Source organism: Phoenix dactylifera, chromosome 17 (assembly GCF_009389715.1).
Source record: "Phoenix dactylifera cultivar Barhee BC4 chromosome 17, palm_55x_up_171113_PBpolish2nd_filt_p, whole genome shotgun sequence".
Taxonomy (NCBI): Eukaryota; Viridiplantae; Streptophyta; class Magnoliopsida; order Arecales; family Arecaceae; genus Phoenix; species Phoenix dactylifera.
Genome location: NC_052408.1, coordinates 5961114 through 5977766, shown reverse-complemented (window position 1 = coordinate 5977766; position 16653 = coordinate 5961114). Strand labels below are relative to the sequence as shown.

General features: G+C 38.0%; 1 protein-coding gene across 3 annotated transcripts; it reads left to right on the top strand.

Annotated features, from left to right (window-relative positions):
* Positions 1-5108: 5108 nt before the first annotated feature.
* On the top strand, positions 5109-15028 carry LOC103721806 (transmembrane protein 120 homolog). 3 transcript variants are annotated; one of them, XM_026810296.2, is made up of 13 exons: positions 5114-5444; positions 5601-5679; positions 5808-5902; positions 9313-9378; positions 9668-9772; positions 9859-9938; positions 10866-10956; positions 11026-11133; positions 13380-13466; positions 13967-14035; positions 14183-14503; positions 14618-14652; positions 14779-15028. In XM_026810296.2, the coding sequence occupies exons 1-11, from the start codon at positions 5220-5222 to the stop codon at positions 14357-14359; spliced, it is 1182 nt and encodes a 393-aa protein (XP_026666097.2). In that variant the 5' UTR covers positions 5114-5219; the 3' UTR covers positions 14360-14503; positions 14618-14652; positions 14779-15028. The 3 variants fall into 3 exon arrangements, with proteins under 3 accessions (XP_038970737.1, XP_026666097.2, XP_038970736.1); XM_039114809.1 differs by lacking the exons at positions 14618-14652; positions 14779-15028 and adding an exon at positions 13731-13815 and having other exon boundaries at positions 5109-5444; positions 14183-14260; XM_039114808.1 differs by lacking the exon at positions 9313-9378 and having other exon boundaries at positions 5115-5444.
* The last annotated feature ends 1625 nt before the right edge of the window (positions 15029-16653 follow it).

Sequence of the window (16653 nt, the reverse complement as noted above, 5' to 3'; positions counted from 1 at the left end):
GAACACTGATTGGCTTTTCGGTGGTGTTTCAAGCCTTGCTTTCTGTTTAACCAATTATCCAATTATCGATTTCAAATGGTGATTTGGTAGGTAATCTTTAGCATTTTCTTTATCGATCTGCAAGCAATGGGCTACAAGGTAGAAGAACTGCCTCCCAAGATACTGCTGCCTTCCAAATATGAATGAATGCTGTATTTGAATTCAAATCTTTGGTACATTTCACAGTGTCTCTTTTTTGACCGACAAGGCAAGTCAGTGGCCTACTGTTTCAACGCAAGCAACTTATTTTCATTCTCAGTTTGATTTTTCCTTGCTAGAAATTGGGAGGGAAGAAGGAGAGTTGAAGCTCAAGATAAACTCGGTTATCTTTCAACCTACATGCAAAAAGAAATTGTATTAAAAGTAATTATAAAATTTGGAGGGGAGTTAAAAGTAATCATCAGACATTTAGGCCTTTTCTTTTGGTACTTTTGCTAGTATCCTTCGGGAAGGATGTTGCTATTACCACCACCAGGGTGGTAACCTGGTGGTAAGGAGGCTTGCACTCCATCTGAGTTGTCCAAATTTGAAACGTGCGGGAGTCGATTAAATCAGATGACCGCATGTTTCATGCTCGGATGGTTTTGTGCGGATATACTTTCCTTCCGAGGTGGCGTGATGTATTCACACATGGATGGCCCAGTGGGAGAGGGTACGCAGAAACTTGCGACTTGCATCGAACATTCTCTGGTGGAAACGGGATCCAGTGGGAGCTGCTATGCGGGTGGGGTTCTGCCCCTCCCCCTCTCTTATTATTTACCAAAAATAAGAAAATAAAAAAAAAAGGGGATGTTGCTATCCCATGGAGTATCTGTGAGGGCAATAGAATGAAACAGAAAGCAGATATAAAATTTCTCTCACAATTTAATATCCATTATCTTTCTCTAACACACTTTTCTGTTTTATCGGCTCAATGAATGACTGCGGCCTCAAATCTTAGAAACTTTTTGCTTTGTTTGCGACATGAACAGTGATTTTGGTAAGATTCTATCTCAGAAGCAGTGTGGTGGCAACACTGTAGGCAATGGACGAGACATGGGACAAACTAGTGAAGAGATTTAGAGAACGCCTGGTTCGCGATCAGAATGCAAACCAAAATGAATTGGAACTGGAATGGAAATAAATTGAAATAGAAATCAAAATAGTAATATCCAATGATGTATTTGGCCTGTGATCGAAATCAAAATAAAATTTAAATATTAAAAAATAAAATCATGATCAAAATTAAAATGAATTTTGAATATAAAAAAAAAATAGGAATCAGATTTTGAAGAATTAAAATATTTTTATTTTTTCTGCAATTGGAATAGATATAGAACTCGTCTTACTAAATGATTGGAAATTGGAATAGGACCAACTCATTTCTCTTACTACCCTGATTCCTGAAGTCAACTCAAAACGGTGATCAAGGCAAGGAAGAAGACTAGTATATAAAAAGCCAAGGATTAAATTGGCCGCAGAGTGGCGGCCTTTCTCCTCTGGCAGTGGAGTGTGATGATTGTCTGGGGGACGTCCGTGCGACATGCTGCATTTCTGGAGAGTGGAAAATTCAAAATTTTGAATTTGGTGGGCCCGAGAAGATAGGAGGTGTGGAGAAACCGTTTGATTTACGTAGTTCTTCGTTGGTCCGGGCTTCGATTTTTCCGCTGAAATTGATCTCCTATCATTTTCTTTTCTTTTTTCTTCTCCTTTTTCTTCTTTTATCTTTCATCTTAAATAATATTTTCCACATTTATCAACAAAATATGAGATAGCTTGCCATGGTTTTGCTAAAAAATAATTCATATTTTTGGAAGAGGTTAAGGTGATGTCGTGCAATCACTTTCATTTTTTTTTTATTTTCAAAAATAAAAATAAAAAATTATGCTTCTACTTTTCTAAATTTTTAAAAATGTATTGATATACTCAATTAATTTTTAAAATATAAACATAGTGATATATAGTGGTAGTGATGGCAAAAGCTGTAAAGATTGTGGTGGAACTAATAGCTCGAAAGGCAACACGAATAGTGGTGGTGGTGGTGGTGGTAAGGGCGTCGACAATATAGCAGAGGAAACAAAGATGGTGGCAATGGTATGATGAAGGAGACAATAATGGTAGCGGAAGCAATAACAATATAGTGGAAGTGGTAATAATAATGGCCGTGGTGGTGTTATGTATCTTGCGGAGCGGGGTTCGCTATGGTAAAAAAAATTAGTTTTTTATTTTTAAAAATATTGAAATAATATTTTTTTAATTTCATTTTTTCGGATAATAATTTTGAAGATAAGATTAAAATAATAACATTACAAAATTTGTGTCCGGGGAAATCAAATCCAGTATCAATTTATGTGGCTGGTAGGAAATGATCAATCAATTAATGTTTGGACCAATCCTTCGATCGCTAATCTTCCCTTGAGTCATCGGCTTTGATTTACAGATGCTTCATTTGATCTTGGTCAATTTCGGGTGGCTGATTTTATTACCGCAAATAATAGCTAGGATTCTATACAATTACCTTGGGTTTTTAATGCTGACACGATGACCTTGATTTTATCTCTGCCTCTGGCGCATGGACAGTGGTCTGCTTGGCTCAGTTGGGCGTTCTCTAGATCTCAATCTATTTATGTTAAGGATCTAGCTAACCTTATTCATAATAGGATTTTTTTTTTTATTATTTTTGATACAACGGCGACTCTGACATGAGTATGGACAATAAAGTCAGAAAAAAAAAATTGACGTAGAGAAAAGAGATTTTTCTTTCGAAGCCAATAATTTCGCATGGATTTGGAAACTACTTGCACCTATACAAATTAAATATTTTTGTTGGAAACTTCAGTGGCTTAGCCTTCAATGCAAAGAGTAGTTATTTCGCAGGGGAATATTGCCTTGTGGATCTTTTGATTGTGATTTAGTCTAGGCTGTGTGGACTGTCATTGTTGAGCTCGACTGGCTGTGGTAGTCATTGATTTTAAGCACACCTTGTCGAGTTTGTTGCATTTCCTTGATAACACTATGCAAGGGAAGGAGGTTAAAGCAGTGACGGCATATATGGCTTCTCTTATTTGGACTGCTCGGAATTTGCGTATTTTCCAGCAAAAGTGTTGTACACCAGAGGACTTGGTTCAGGCTTTGTCTGTGTTTCGACAGGGATACGTTTCCACGGGTACCAGCCTGTTCTTCGCTGAAGAAAGAATGTCTGTGTTAGTCTGCATCTGGGATATAGGTTTTGTTTATTTTTGCTGAGAAAGAATGCTTTACTACATCCTTTTTAAGTTCCCTTCTTTTATGTCAGCTCATCTAATTTGCATCACTTATGTTGTCATTCTCTATAGTACCAGCTGGGGCCTAAGTTTTCAAGTTATTTATTATGAGTATCGTTTTGGGTTTCTTCATGTTAACAGCTACGATCTTGGTTGCTTAAATCAGTGACTTTATAGCAATGTTTTCATCAATCTTTAGATTTCAACTGGTTTCAAGTCATATTGGGCAAGAGGAATCAAGAAATCTATATTTGTTCGGAGTGGAGTGCTCTCAGGTGCACTGTCAGAATTATATGTTCCTGATGCCATTGGAGTTCCTTATGTCAATTCTTTCTTTTCAAACTGGTGGGTTGTTGTGCCAGTTTTTGGGTCTTATATGCAGGTTTTGTTACATTTCTTTCTCTTGGACACTGTAATGAACAGCCCAGGACAATGTAGTTTTTCTTTCGATCCTATTGTTGTTATCCATCTGGGTCTTACATGCAGGATTTGTTACAGTCAACTATCTTGGATATGGTAATGAAGGCTGTGACTGTATTGAAACAGATGCTCATATTGACACCATCCTCTTGGATTAGTATGGGGTTTTGCCACAACAGGTGGTGGTCGGGTAATGATATGTTGTTGCTTAAATTTCTGATAGGATGGGATCCTTCTGTTTCTATATTTTTCAGGTTGCGTTGATTGGTGTTAGGGGGCTCTACATCTCTAGATTTTCTTCAGCCCAGTACTGTTCATCAACTGTTGTTATTGTCACTAGGAGCCACAGACTTATTAATGGGTAATCATCCATGTTCCATAAGTCCATTCAGCTCTCTTTCCTACTTCATCGAAGTATGGGACTTTGCTAGAATCTTTCTTTCTGGAGGCATCTTACTTGGATACATGGTGGCTGGCATGGGGGCATATGGTGTTGGTTTCCTTCTAAGCAGTGCTACTGTTATTTCTTTATCTACTGTGTTTACCTTATCTCCATTGCTCATAGGGTTTGATCAGCGTCAGGTTATGGTTGTTTTTTCCTTCTAGCAGTGCTTCTACATTGGTTGCTTATACCACTGTAGATATCTCTAAATCAAGATGTTTGTACTAGTTTCTTTACCTCTATAAAGTATTTCCTTTTTTTAACCCAAAAAAAAAAAATAGGGGTACAAACTTGCCAAGCCGAACCAAATATCTTGCCGATACTTGATCTTTGCTTGAGCATGACCATGCTGGATACAAGTTGTTTAAGCTCAACTTTATAGGCTCTAGGCCAAATTTTTCTTGAGCCGAGCCATAAACCAGCTTTGTTCAAGCCCGACTGATTTATGAGCTCGACTCGTACCCTAATTAACTCGAGCTCACGAGCTCAAATGACAAGCTAGTAGCAAACCAATCTCAAGTTGCTCATAAGCAGCTCAGATCATTTACAGCCTTACTTATAAGATATAGCTGTAAAACAAAGTCGGAAAATGCTTTTCTAGCAACTGTTGGTATATCATGAAAAATCTCTGTGCAATCCAATACGAGTTTGGCAACTCAGCATTTCATTACCATGATCTACATGACCCATCCCAAAATCCATGTATCATGCATATCAGAAGTTTACTAGCCTAGCTGCTTCTTTCTCCATTTTCCTCCTATGGCAAATTTTTATACTAATCGACATGGGATGGCGGTATCATTTGTTGCTACTAGAATTACATGAAAACCATGCCCGATGCGTCGCACTAGTTCTCACGAATCCCGCCAACCCCTCGTGCCACGTGGTAGAGAACGCTGTGAGCACGAAACAGGCAATCCCCCGTCAAAGGGTGTTTACGCCAGCATAAAGAAGATAAGAGTAGAGAGAGAGAAAGAGCGCGCGCGCGCGCGCGTCACACCACCGCCACCGGACCCTTCCACAAGCGATAAGAGAAGAGAGGAGAGGGTGGAGAGAGAAAGTAGAGAGAGAGAGGGATGGGGGAGGCGGCGCCGCTGGCAGAGGAAGCGGCGCGGCTGGCAGAGGAGGCGAGGGAGCTGCAGGACGCCGCCGCCGCGCTCCTCTCCAAGACCTGGAAGGAGGAGCAGGCCCTCCGGCAGCGCGCCCTCGCCCTCGAGTCCGACCTTAAGCGCCTCCGCTCCTCCTTCGACGCCGCCTCCAAGAAGAACCACGCCGGTCTTGATCCCAAGACCGCTGACAAGGTCCCAGGATCCCCTCTCCTCCCTCGATCCCAATGCGGCGATGCTTATCTTTTCAATTTTGTTTTGTTGCGTGATTCCCTGGTCTTCTTTATGTGTAAAAATCCTTCCTTTTCGTAAAAAAAGAAAATTAATTTTTATCATTTCTTTGGTGCTCAGATCGATGAAGAATTATACAGGGCGAGATGCCTCATCAGTGACGGCGATGTGGCGTCGCTTCTCGCGAGCAAGGATCATGGTTATTTCTTGCTGCTGATGCTTTTTCTTCCACCTTTTTACGAAAAAATGTTTCGTTTTGATGCTATTTTTATTGGATTTATCGGTGAATTTGTTGATGCTTATTGTTTGATTATGTTTTGTGACCAGGGTGGTTCTTGAAGATGTTTCTTGGCCCGGTGAATGTTAGGGCGACGAGGAAAGAGGTTCAGCTCAAAGTGAAGGAGGAGTACAACGGCTATAGAGTATGATGATCCTCTTACTCATTCATGCTATTATAGGAAATCTAAGTTATTTACATCTAGTTTCATATTTTATGGTGTTGATTGGATTTTTGGAGTTTCGAATTGATGCTTTGCTTTAGGTTTTCTTGGCAAATGAAGAGTGGATAGTTGACTATTTACGAGCATTTTCAGAACTGGAACTAGTAGGCTGTAACTATTAATTAATTATTTTTGTTGTCTTAACTGTAAAGAGGAGGCACCAAATGTTCCTTCTATAAAGAATCAATAAAATAGTGGTAGTGAGGAGGTACATAACAGAAAACCCCTTGGAACTTCTTGCTTCTTAGGACTTCTATCCATGGAATGCCGTACCGGCCCGTACCGGCCGGTACGGGCCGGTACGTACCGGTCCGGTCCTAGACCGGTACCGGAACGGATAAAAAACCGGTATTTCCCGGTTTTTTATCCGAACCGGCCGGTACGGGTGCGTACCGGCCGGTTCGGGCCCGTACCGGCCGGTTCGGGGTGCGTACCGGCCGGTACGGGCCTCGTACCGGTGCGAACCTACGATTTTTTTTTTTTTTTTTTTAGAACCACAGCGCCGCGCGCTGTGGTTTTTGAAACCACCGGTACCGGCCGGTACGGACCGGACCGGACCGGTACCGTACCGGTCCGGCCGGCCACCGGTACGCCGACCGGTACCGGTACGGCGGACCTTGCTTCTATCCTCTCCAGTCTCCCTTGGTAAATCTCTCTTCAATGTTCCAATGGAGTATCTAATGTTATTTACACAATGTCTTGGTAGTTGTAGCTAGTAATATGGGCACTGGAATGCTTGGAAGCATATGGGAAAATAGACGAAGGAAGATCCTCGAGTGGATTTGGTACCAATTTTGAGGATTATTGTGGTTATAGTCTCAACATTTTCTATTTGTTGCATGGCCGCCTGCATGATGTGTAAATGACAATGTCGTTCCATTATTGAGATTACTTTGAATCTTTTAAAAGGGTATCTTATATAAACAATAGAGCTCCTCAATTGCTTTGACACTTCCACTTCTTGCATAAGACTCGCGTGAAGAAAATGTATCGAGATCTCTTAAAAACGGTCATCCATTTGGAGGGAAATCACTATTTCAATGATTTCAGGTTTGCGAAAATGTGTCTTTTTTTTCTATCAATTTAAGTATTTATCGTTTCTTTGTAAGAAGACAAGTATGGTTTAGATGGAAGGAAATGCCTAGTAGATATTTATTCACCATTTTGAAGAAAGAGGAACATAATGAAGCGAAGTTAAAGGAAAAACAATTGATTTGTCACCATTGGATCAACATCTCTCTAGGATGATCCTTGGATTTAGGGGTAATCAAGGTCACTATTGAAGCATGGCTGTCACTTCCTGCACAATTGGGAGGTGTTCTTGGTTTGAGCACGAAGTAGAGTGCTAAGAGTAGCAATATAAACACCAGTTTAGATACAAAATGTCATGATATTCTTTAAAGGACACACGTTTTGGTGCAACATCAAATTAAAGTTAAGGCCAAACTTTTCATTTCTTTTTTTGTTTTGCTGTTTTCTTCTATTTCTTCAAGTCATCGACTAAGTTTAAGTAACTTACAAGGTTAACATGCTGGAATTTCTGTAAGAGTTCTTTACTTTGGGTTTTGTTTAATTTATAAATAGACTTCTAAAGATTTAGTAGAATGAAGATAATCTATAGAATCAAGTTAATTGCTTATTCTAAAATGGTGTTGGGTGTGGGATCAATTAGATGGCACCATTGTTTGCAACAATGAATTCTTAATAATAAATCAAATAACCCTCCACACTAAAAGTATAAAATCATTAGGTTTTTAAAATAAAACTTGGCCTCTAGGATAATAATGGCTTTTGAGTGGACCATAATTTATTAGATCTCTAGACCTCTTTGACCTTAACAGCTCCATCACCGATACATTTTTTTTTGTCTTCATGATGTTTGGTGATAGTTGGTTTTGTTATTTCTCTTACAAAGCATGTGTATGCTGGTTAAGAATTCTTAGTAAGCATATTGAGATGCTTATCTTGGTTATCCTATTCTTCGTCTCTTTATATTTATCTTATGTGCTAATTAACCTTATAAAGATGCCTAGGCAAACATGGCAAAATTGTATATCTAGGAGGATGTTTGCACCAATCGGGGACATCACCCAAAAAGGCTAGCTAGAAGGTGTTATTTAGGTTTTTTGGCTCTGTATAAATATCTAAGACCTACCTAGCCATAATCGATGTTGGACTAAGAACATGTCCGAATGGGTCTTCACATACTCTCCATTTAAGCCTTGGTGTCTAATCAAGCTAAGGGTCTAAATTCATTCAAATCTATTCACAAGTATTGTAAATCTAATCACAAACACTACAATCAACTCGTGATCAGTCCAAATGGATTGGTGTTGGTAGTGTCTCCTTGTTCACATAGGCTATAGGCCGGGTCCACTTTAATACCATTTGTAACAATCTAGGATCATACCCAAAAATTCTAGTAGGAAGGTGTTATTTGGATTTCTTGACCATATATAAATATCCAAGATCTATCTAGTGCATAGCTGGCGTAGGACTAAACACATTTCTTTGTGGATTGTCATATGATTATTCTAAAATGGATTTGGGGGTGTGGATAATTGGGATAGCACCATTGTTTGCAACAATGAATTCTTAATAACAGCCCAAAAAGCCCTCCGTACTAAGTAATATAAAATCATTAGTTTTTTAAAATAAAATTTTGCCTGTTGGTTAATAATGGCTTCTGAGTAGGCCACAATTTATTAGATCCCTAGACCTCTTTGACCTTGATCGGCTCAAATGCCTATACTTTTTTTTTTTTAATTTTCATGACGTTTGGTGATAGTTGGTTTTGTTATTTCTCTCACAACGCATGTGAATGCTGGTTAAGAATCCTTAGTCATAAGCATATTGAGATGCTTATCATGGTTATCCTACTTTTCTTCTCTTTATATTTATCTTTATGCTAATTAACCTTGTAAAGATGTCTATGTAGATGTGGAGAACTTAATATCTAGGAGGATGCTAGTGCCAATGATATTGAGGATGACTTCTCCCAGCTTTGCTCTCCTATTTTTGCTTTTGTTGGGTCCAATTTTATTGTCCATTAGATCTTATGCATGCTTTCTGCTAACAAGATAAGTCCAAATATTGAGGAAAAGTGCAATATTAATGTACTGCAAACTGAATGATAAGAGTTTTTTGTTTCTGTTTAATCACCCTTTTCTTATTGATCTTCATCCATTTAAGTCAATGACGGTGCCCTAAAACTAAATTCAATTTGTTTGTCTTTACATGCACCCACTGTCTATTTCATGTTAAAATACATTGTGTCTAATCTACTTGGGTCATCATTTCTCATCTCAAAGTTATTGTTAGTTGGTTTGCAGTGCTGGAAGATGATGCTCATTTGTCACCTCAAGCTTACACATTTTTTCATCATGCTCGAAGTTCTGGTAATAATTGCCATTTGAAGATTGAGTAATTGTGCTTAGAACTGAAACTAAGCAACTACTGTAACTGCCAGACTAGGTGAAATGCACTAGGATAATTTTTTGCTGCGTGTCATGCAACACAACTGTCTTGCTAAGAAGAAAATGGGCATAGTTAGTATTGATTGTCAATAATTTAATGGCAAGAAAATGGAGTTTATATTGTCAGTAATGAGTATGTTGGATTGTTATCATCTATGCTACATGGATAACCACATTATGTTGATCAATGGTATAATTTTATTGTTGACAGGACAGAACGGCCTTTTTATTTCTTCTTTTTCCATGCACTCTACTTCTCTTAAGGTCTTATATCTGGGATGGATGCTTTCCAGCATTGCCTGTTCAGTTGTATCAGGTATAAAATTCTCTCCAGAAGCAACATCATATTTTTGTGCAATAAGACTATTTTGGATCAAACTTCATTAAATTTATTGTTTTCAGGCTTGGCTTTTATTTCTCTACACAAGTCTAGCATTGCGAGAAAATGTGTTGAGAGTAAATGGCAGTGATATTCGTCCTTGGTATGTAAAGCCCTTTTTCATGCTATTGCTTGTATTGACTTTGCAATTATGGAAGCATGCCACGCTCTCTGCTGTTCTAGTTGGGAAAATGATTATCTTACGCCTTCTAAACACTGAAATTCTTAAACTTTATTCATTGAGTGTATTATACAATCTATTCTATTATTCAACAAATTAGTTTCTGTGTAAGAGACATATGAAACCTACATATCCATTTATTTAGTTTGGAACCAAGATCCTGCTTCTCCCTAGTTACACCTCTTTAATTATTTGAATTATTTAATTATGCCTTTTGGATTGCATGCATCTATTTGGTCAACATTCGGTTCAATGCACCGTTTCTTTCATCCTCGATATCGTGGTTGGCTTTCTCCCCACCTTTGTAGTCCTAGGAGATGAGTAATATTCTCTTTGAAAACATGTTTAGAATGATTCAGGATTCTGAAGAATCACACTTTATTAATGAAAACAAAGAAGAAGTTCATGAGTAGTATTACGTTAATGACATTTATGACATTCATTTATGGCATGCTTAGAGGTCTAGGTTACTGAAATAGTTGGTATTCTGCACCAGTCCTGTCTTGAAACTTGTGTTCTGTGAAATGGATGTCTCATATAGATTATCTCATCATGGGAATATTTCCGACAGTCGATCAAAATTTGATTCAAATTAAGAGTCCATCATAAGGTTCCACCATTTAAAGATATGAGTAATTGGGGACCCTTAACTGTTATAATTAGTGATTTGGGTCCATCAACTACAATTACAGTCAAAAGCAGAGATGTTGTTGGCATTGGGCCACCGATGGATGGTCATGATTATTGTTGGAAAGCCTAGAAGAATGTCTGTTGATTTGAGCTATAGTTTTAACTGCATCCCTGGGCATTATTATGATGTTGAAATAAGCCTTGTTTATTCTCATGCAGGTGGATATTCCATCACTATTGCGCCATGTTGATGGCTCTTGTAAGTCTCACATGGGAGATAAAAAGGCAACCTGATTGTGCCAACAAGCAGGTAGTTGCTTATTCATTTCTCAATCATCATATAAGAATTCTTGACCCCAAACTGTAAGGCCTTTTGCAGAAAGGGGTACAATTATTTCTGGTATGGGCTATGATGCAAGGTGTTGCAATGCTTCTACAAAACAGATATCAACGTCAAAGACTGTATACCCGCATTGCTTTGGGAAAGGTAACATCTCACCTTTTCCTGCAATCTTCGTACTTTATGCATGTGCTGTCCAGCTTTTGCGCGGTACTTGCTGCATGTCATGGGCTGGCTTGCCAAGCCATCTTAGTTATGATAATGAAGGTCAAGCATTTGTTGCCTCATAAAGAGACCAAACTAATCTCGGGGAAGGTTTCTCGAGCTTGTTGATATTCCAAGAGATGTTAAAAGCATGGTATGCTAAATGTACTCGTGAAAAAAATTAATTAAATTGGATTTGCATGGCCAAAACTTGTACCTAATATTATTGAAAGCTCACCAAAAATTCACAGTGAACCCATCAAAATGAATAAAAGAACTGAAGAAGTTGAATCTTGGGTCTCGCTTGATGTCCATACATGAAATCGACACCCAAATGATAGTATAGTAAAATTTGGATAGTCTTTGAGCAGATCATGCTTTCAGTTGGCCTGAAAAGCTTCATTGGGAAAAGACCAGAAAGCTGGATTGAGGATTCTGATTGTCCTTCAACCTTCTTCAATAGTTCCCAGCTCATTTTACCTCCCAGATCCTGAAAACAAAACTGTATTTAATGGCTTCCTCTTTTCTTGTTAGACTTGGGCTCTGTTTGGGGGAGCTTTTGGAGGGCCAAAAAATACTTTTTGGCCTTCCAAAAGTACTTTTAGATAAAAAATGGTGTTTGGTAAAATTTTTGGAAAGCTGTTTCAGCTTTTGCGGGAAGCTGAAAACAGCTTTTGGAAAAAGCTCCAATTTGTCGGAAAGCTGTTTTTTGGACCAAAATATCCCCATTTAAATCACACTTTTTTTCTCTAAAACTCTCATCCCGCCTCTTCCTTTCTCACCCATGCTCTCCCTCTTTCCTCTCTATCTTCTTCCTCTCAACGCCGCCGTCTCTGTTCCTTCTTCCTCTTCTTTTTTTTTTGATTTGGAAGCTCGTGGCTGCCCACGGTGGTAGCCACCATGCCGGCCACCACCCATGGCTGGCAACTCCTCTATATTTCAATGAAATAAAATAATAAATAAATAAAATAAAAAGAAAAATAATGAGTGAGTAGCAATTAATCTGATCTAAATAAATAAATAAAAATATTAGTAATTATTTAACTAATTTTATCACCTAGCTAGAAAATTTGTTAGAGAGATAAATGTTCTTTGGAAGGATGAAAAATTAATTTACACTAATAATTATAATATTTTATATAATTATTATTGTATTATACTATAAATATAATATTATATTACATTATATCATAATATATTGATATGTTATGTTAAATAATTTAATATTATATTAAATTATTATTCTATAATACATAATGTTATAGTACTATATTATAATAATATTATATTACATTATATTAATATTATACTATATCATATATTTATGTATTGATACATATTATATTTTGTTATGCTCTTTTATATAATACTGGTAATGTCCTTTATGGTCATTTTGTCACACAAAAGTACTTTCTCAATTTGTTTACCAAACACATGTTAAAGTGCCACAACACTTTAGAAATGTAGTTACCAAACAGCAAATAGCTTTTTATAAAAGCTCTGCTTCAGACAGCTCTACTTCCAACAGTTCTACTTTCAAAAGCTCTACTACTAACAGCTCCCCCAAACAGGGTCTTACTGTATTAACATTTAGAGAGAAATGAATTAGCTGAGTGCTTTTGATGCATTTTTGTGTCAATCCAGTGATAGATTGACGTGCTTTGGCTGGTTCTGGTGAAAGAGTTGTCAGAAGAGGATTCCTAGGCAGTTGGACCCAAAATGGAGATTGACAGATGATAATCTCTTCTATAATTTCTGCACAAAGTTATCATGAAAATGTTTGGGATGCTAGTATAGATACAATAAAGTTTAAATGCTGGAATAATAATCAATGCTGTCAATCAACTAATGGGGACAAAAGGCTACAATATACAAAACTACAGCAGGCAAAATCTACCTATCAAAAGAAAAGAAAAGAAAAAGAAAAACAGACATAACATGTAATTAGCTGATCAAGTAATTTCTATACATGTCTTCAGAATTTTCATGACCATGTCAGGCATTCAGAGCACAAGATGATCTTGTTTCGAAGTTGGCAAGATAGGCCATATGCTAGATGTCATTTATTATTTCTTATTATATGGTTCTTTGTAACTGGCTAGATAGCTAACTCTTTTGTTAATTTTATTTTCTTAAAATACATTGTCAAGTTCATGATTATTTGATATCATTTTATATTTCATTAACAGGCTAAAAGGATGGATGTTGTGTGGGGAGAAACTGCTGGTGTTGAAGGTCAACTGTGGTTATTATGCCCCATTCTCTTCATCTTGCAGGTACAAAGCTGACAACTTATAATTGCATGTTGCTACAGTGAGCAGAGGTTTCCGTGCTCTTGACAAACTTCCAGCACTAGTAAATTGAGCTGCTGATTAGGATCTGTTTGAAGCGAAAGGAAAAGAATTAAAAGGAGAATGTGGGAATTTCTTATATATAATCGAGAGATGATGAGAAATTTGGAGCTACTTGTATATAACTGGAAGATGATCAGGCCTTTAATTCCCAGATATAAGCTTTTATTTTTGTTTCAATGCTCTCAGAAATTGATATAAACAGAGACATAAGTTATGAAAGCTGTAGAATATTGCGAGGAAGCTCCCAGATGAACTAATCTCTTATATGAGGGTGAGAGATTATGTCATGATTCAGAGTTCAAACATCTAAATTATGAGTCAATTTAAGCTTTAAGCAGCAATGCAACACTAAACATGATTTTAGTTTTTGCAACATGAAACTCTTACTGGCAGTTGCCTTTGTCAAAACTGCCTCATTTCAGGGTTTTGAAGCATATGTTGGGATCTTACTGCTTCGCACTGCTTTGGTTGGTGTTATCCATGAGTGGCAGGCAAGACATCTTTTGGCTTTCCTCTCTGATTCTGCTGTATCCCTTTCTTCTCTTCCTGGAGATAGTGAATGGCTGTCTTTGTTTGTCGTTAATGGCAATCTTAAATTCATGCAGATGTCTAAGATCTGTTCTATTCTACTCTTGCAGGTCATAGTTTGTGGGGCTTTGCTGGTTTTGATGGCAGTGGGTAACTTTGCAAACACTGTGCAGATCCTCATGGCAAAATCCAGATTCAAAGCAAAGATGAGGAGAACTAAGAGCAAGCATGATTTTGATCCTAATGCATCACCTCCTGACTCGTCACCAACTTATTTGAGATCATAGAAGGAATCTTGGTCAAGGATCTCTCCTTTGAAGAATGTTTGTGGTCTCTGATGCTAATTGTCTGTGTAAAGCATTATCTTGTTCGCTGTAGCTTCTATCCAGATGTCATCAATATTTCCAGTTGATCTAACCATGTAGGATGAGGTAAGAGGTGGTTTTGGTAGTGACCTTTTGTTGGTAATAGATTCTATTTTTTCTTTACCTTTACTAGTTTGCGCCCTTTTTGTTCTAACACTGTTTCATTGTTGAACCATGTAGCTCGGTTCTGCTAGTGCTTCAACCAAAACTTGAGGGTACGTGAAAGAAGTAAACGGAATTTAAGGGCATACTTAGGAACTCATATAATTAAACAGTAATTGGTAACTCTCAAATTTAGCTCTTCCAATCACATTCATTGTGAGTTCTGTGTTTGAATATAGGTTGAGGATCCTCTAAAGGAAGAGGAAAGAAGGGGAAGAGATCGGGCATATGTGTTTGAGATTGATATCTTGAAATTAACCAGATTGGTTTGTCATAATCTGCAATTATTGGGATTTCAGTAGTTTCAGTAGTTTGATCTTTTTTCTGATACATGATCTGTTTAAATCATGTTTGGATGGGTTTGTAATACTTAAATTTGAGTTCTGCACGAGGAACAATTTGAATTATTTATGTCATTTTTTTTGATAAGTCTGACATTGCCTATTATGATAGATCCAGGAACCATTTCATGGTCGCTACTATGTGCGAACACAAGCTAACCAGGACTTAAAAGGAGCCTATGGAAATTACAGGACATGCCTCAAAACCATTGCTTCAGGAAGCTACAATCTCTTGTATCAACCCTCGTTGATTGGAACGATGGTGCGGTACTTTGAGATCAGTGAGGTTGGCATTGATCCAATCAAACAATGCCTTAGTATTTTGAGACCAGTGAAGTTGGCTTATCACTAGCAGGTGACTTAAGTGAGATACTTTAAGGGGGAAAAGCTTGCTGTTCCAAGTGCATGTCACCTGAGGATGGTCTAACTATGTTCTTTTGATGCATAAGAATAATTATAGAGAGCCGTCCAGCTTTATCTCAACTGGTTGGCATTTCTCACCACTTGGACTGTCAAAACCCAGCTGGTTGGCATCCCTCTCCGCTGGGGGGTGTCTCCAATCCGTTGGAGTTTTGTTCATGGCACGAATCTTAAAGGAGGAAAGAAAGGTACTTCAAAATTTAAATGCTCTCTCATCAGGTATGTCCGCACGTACCATAACTATCCAACTTGTTCCAATTATTTGGGGCGAGCTTCACAAGACTGGCTTGAATTGCCGGTTAAGTTCCTGCTTTGAGCTGGGGCTAGGTGCGGTGCAGAATATTTGGAAGTCGAAGACTTGAATGTGATATATGGTAGGGCTATGAGACTCAAGTTTAGAGCATGATGTCCTTAAGGACTTTGAGATTTGTATTTACTGTATGATGGCTTGTATAGAAGTTGCTTTAAGATTAAGTTTTGGTTGCAGAAATGTGCTATTTGTATCTAGTGGAAAGTTGGAGTTCGCTTGATTTTGAAATGTGCCACGCCATTATACTCCCTATAAGAGAGGATTGGTACAATTTACAGGGGATTAGTGCTATGTATATATGTGAGAGTTGTGCTGCTCTAGGAGACTGAATATGGCCCACTAGGAGTGAGAGAGGAAGAAAGGATGGATAAGGTGGGCAATTGGAGTATTGGATAAGAGATGGCTAGTGGATTCTCCCTTCTCTCCCTAATCTTGCATAGAAATTTGGGCTATACAAGAAGTCTAATTTGGATCATTTTAGGGCTCTCTTGTTTTATATTAACCTAGGTTCGCCGACATCAAGTCTCGACGGTTAAGTCCCACCAGATGTGCAATGCCCATTGAAGTTCTTACCAATCTTGCTTAGAAGTCTGAGTTACATAAGAAGTGCATAATATATATTTTTAAATTATTAACCTGGATCACTTTTGGGCTTGCTTGTTTCATATTAGCCTAGGTTTGGCCAAAATATCCTCATCAATTCTCAAGGTCGAAGCTCCATCAGGTCCATATTATGCAGGAAGCAAACCAGATTGTTGATTTCTTGGCCAATTATGATTGTAGTGAGGTCTTTCACTCTTTTAACAAAAAATTAAATAAATAAATCAAAGCCTTCCCACTTGGGGGTTGGGCAACCTTGACCATCTTTTGCTGGGATTTACTAAGGCTTAGATTGCATATATTGCAATAGCTCTAGGAAGAGCAAGTTTAGTAATGCAGGTGTTAGATATTGTCCAATACAACACCCCTCTCCCAATGTATTG

Excerpts from the sequence above, each read along its gene's own strand:
- LOC103721806 (XM_026810296.2), top strand. The coding sequence starts at position 5,220 with ATGGGGGAGGCGGCGCCGCTGGCAGAGGAAGCGGCGCGGCTGGCAGAG. Across the intron at positions 10,957-11,025 it reads CTGATTGTGCCAACAAGCAG|AAAGGGGTACAATTATTTCT; the intron begins GTAGTTGCTTAT and ends GGCCTTTTGCAG. Across the intron at positions 11,134-13,379 it reads CCCGCATTGCTTTGGGAAAG|GCTAAAAGGATGGATGTTGT; the intron begins GTAACATCTCAC and ends TTTCATTAACAG.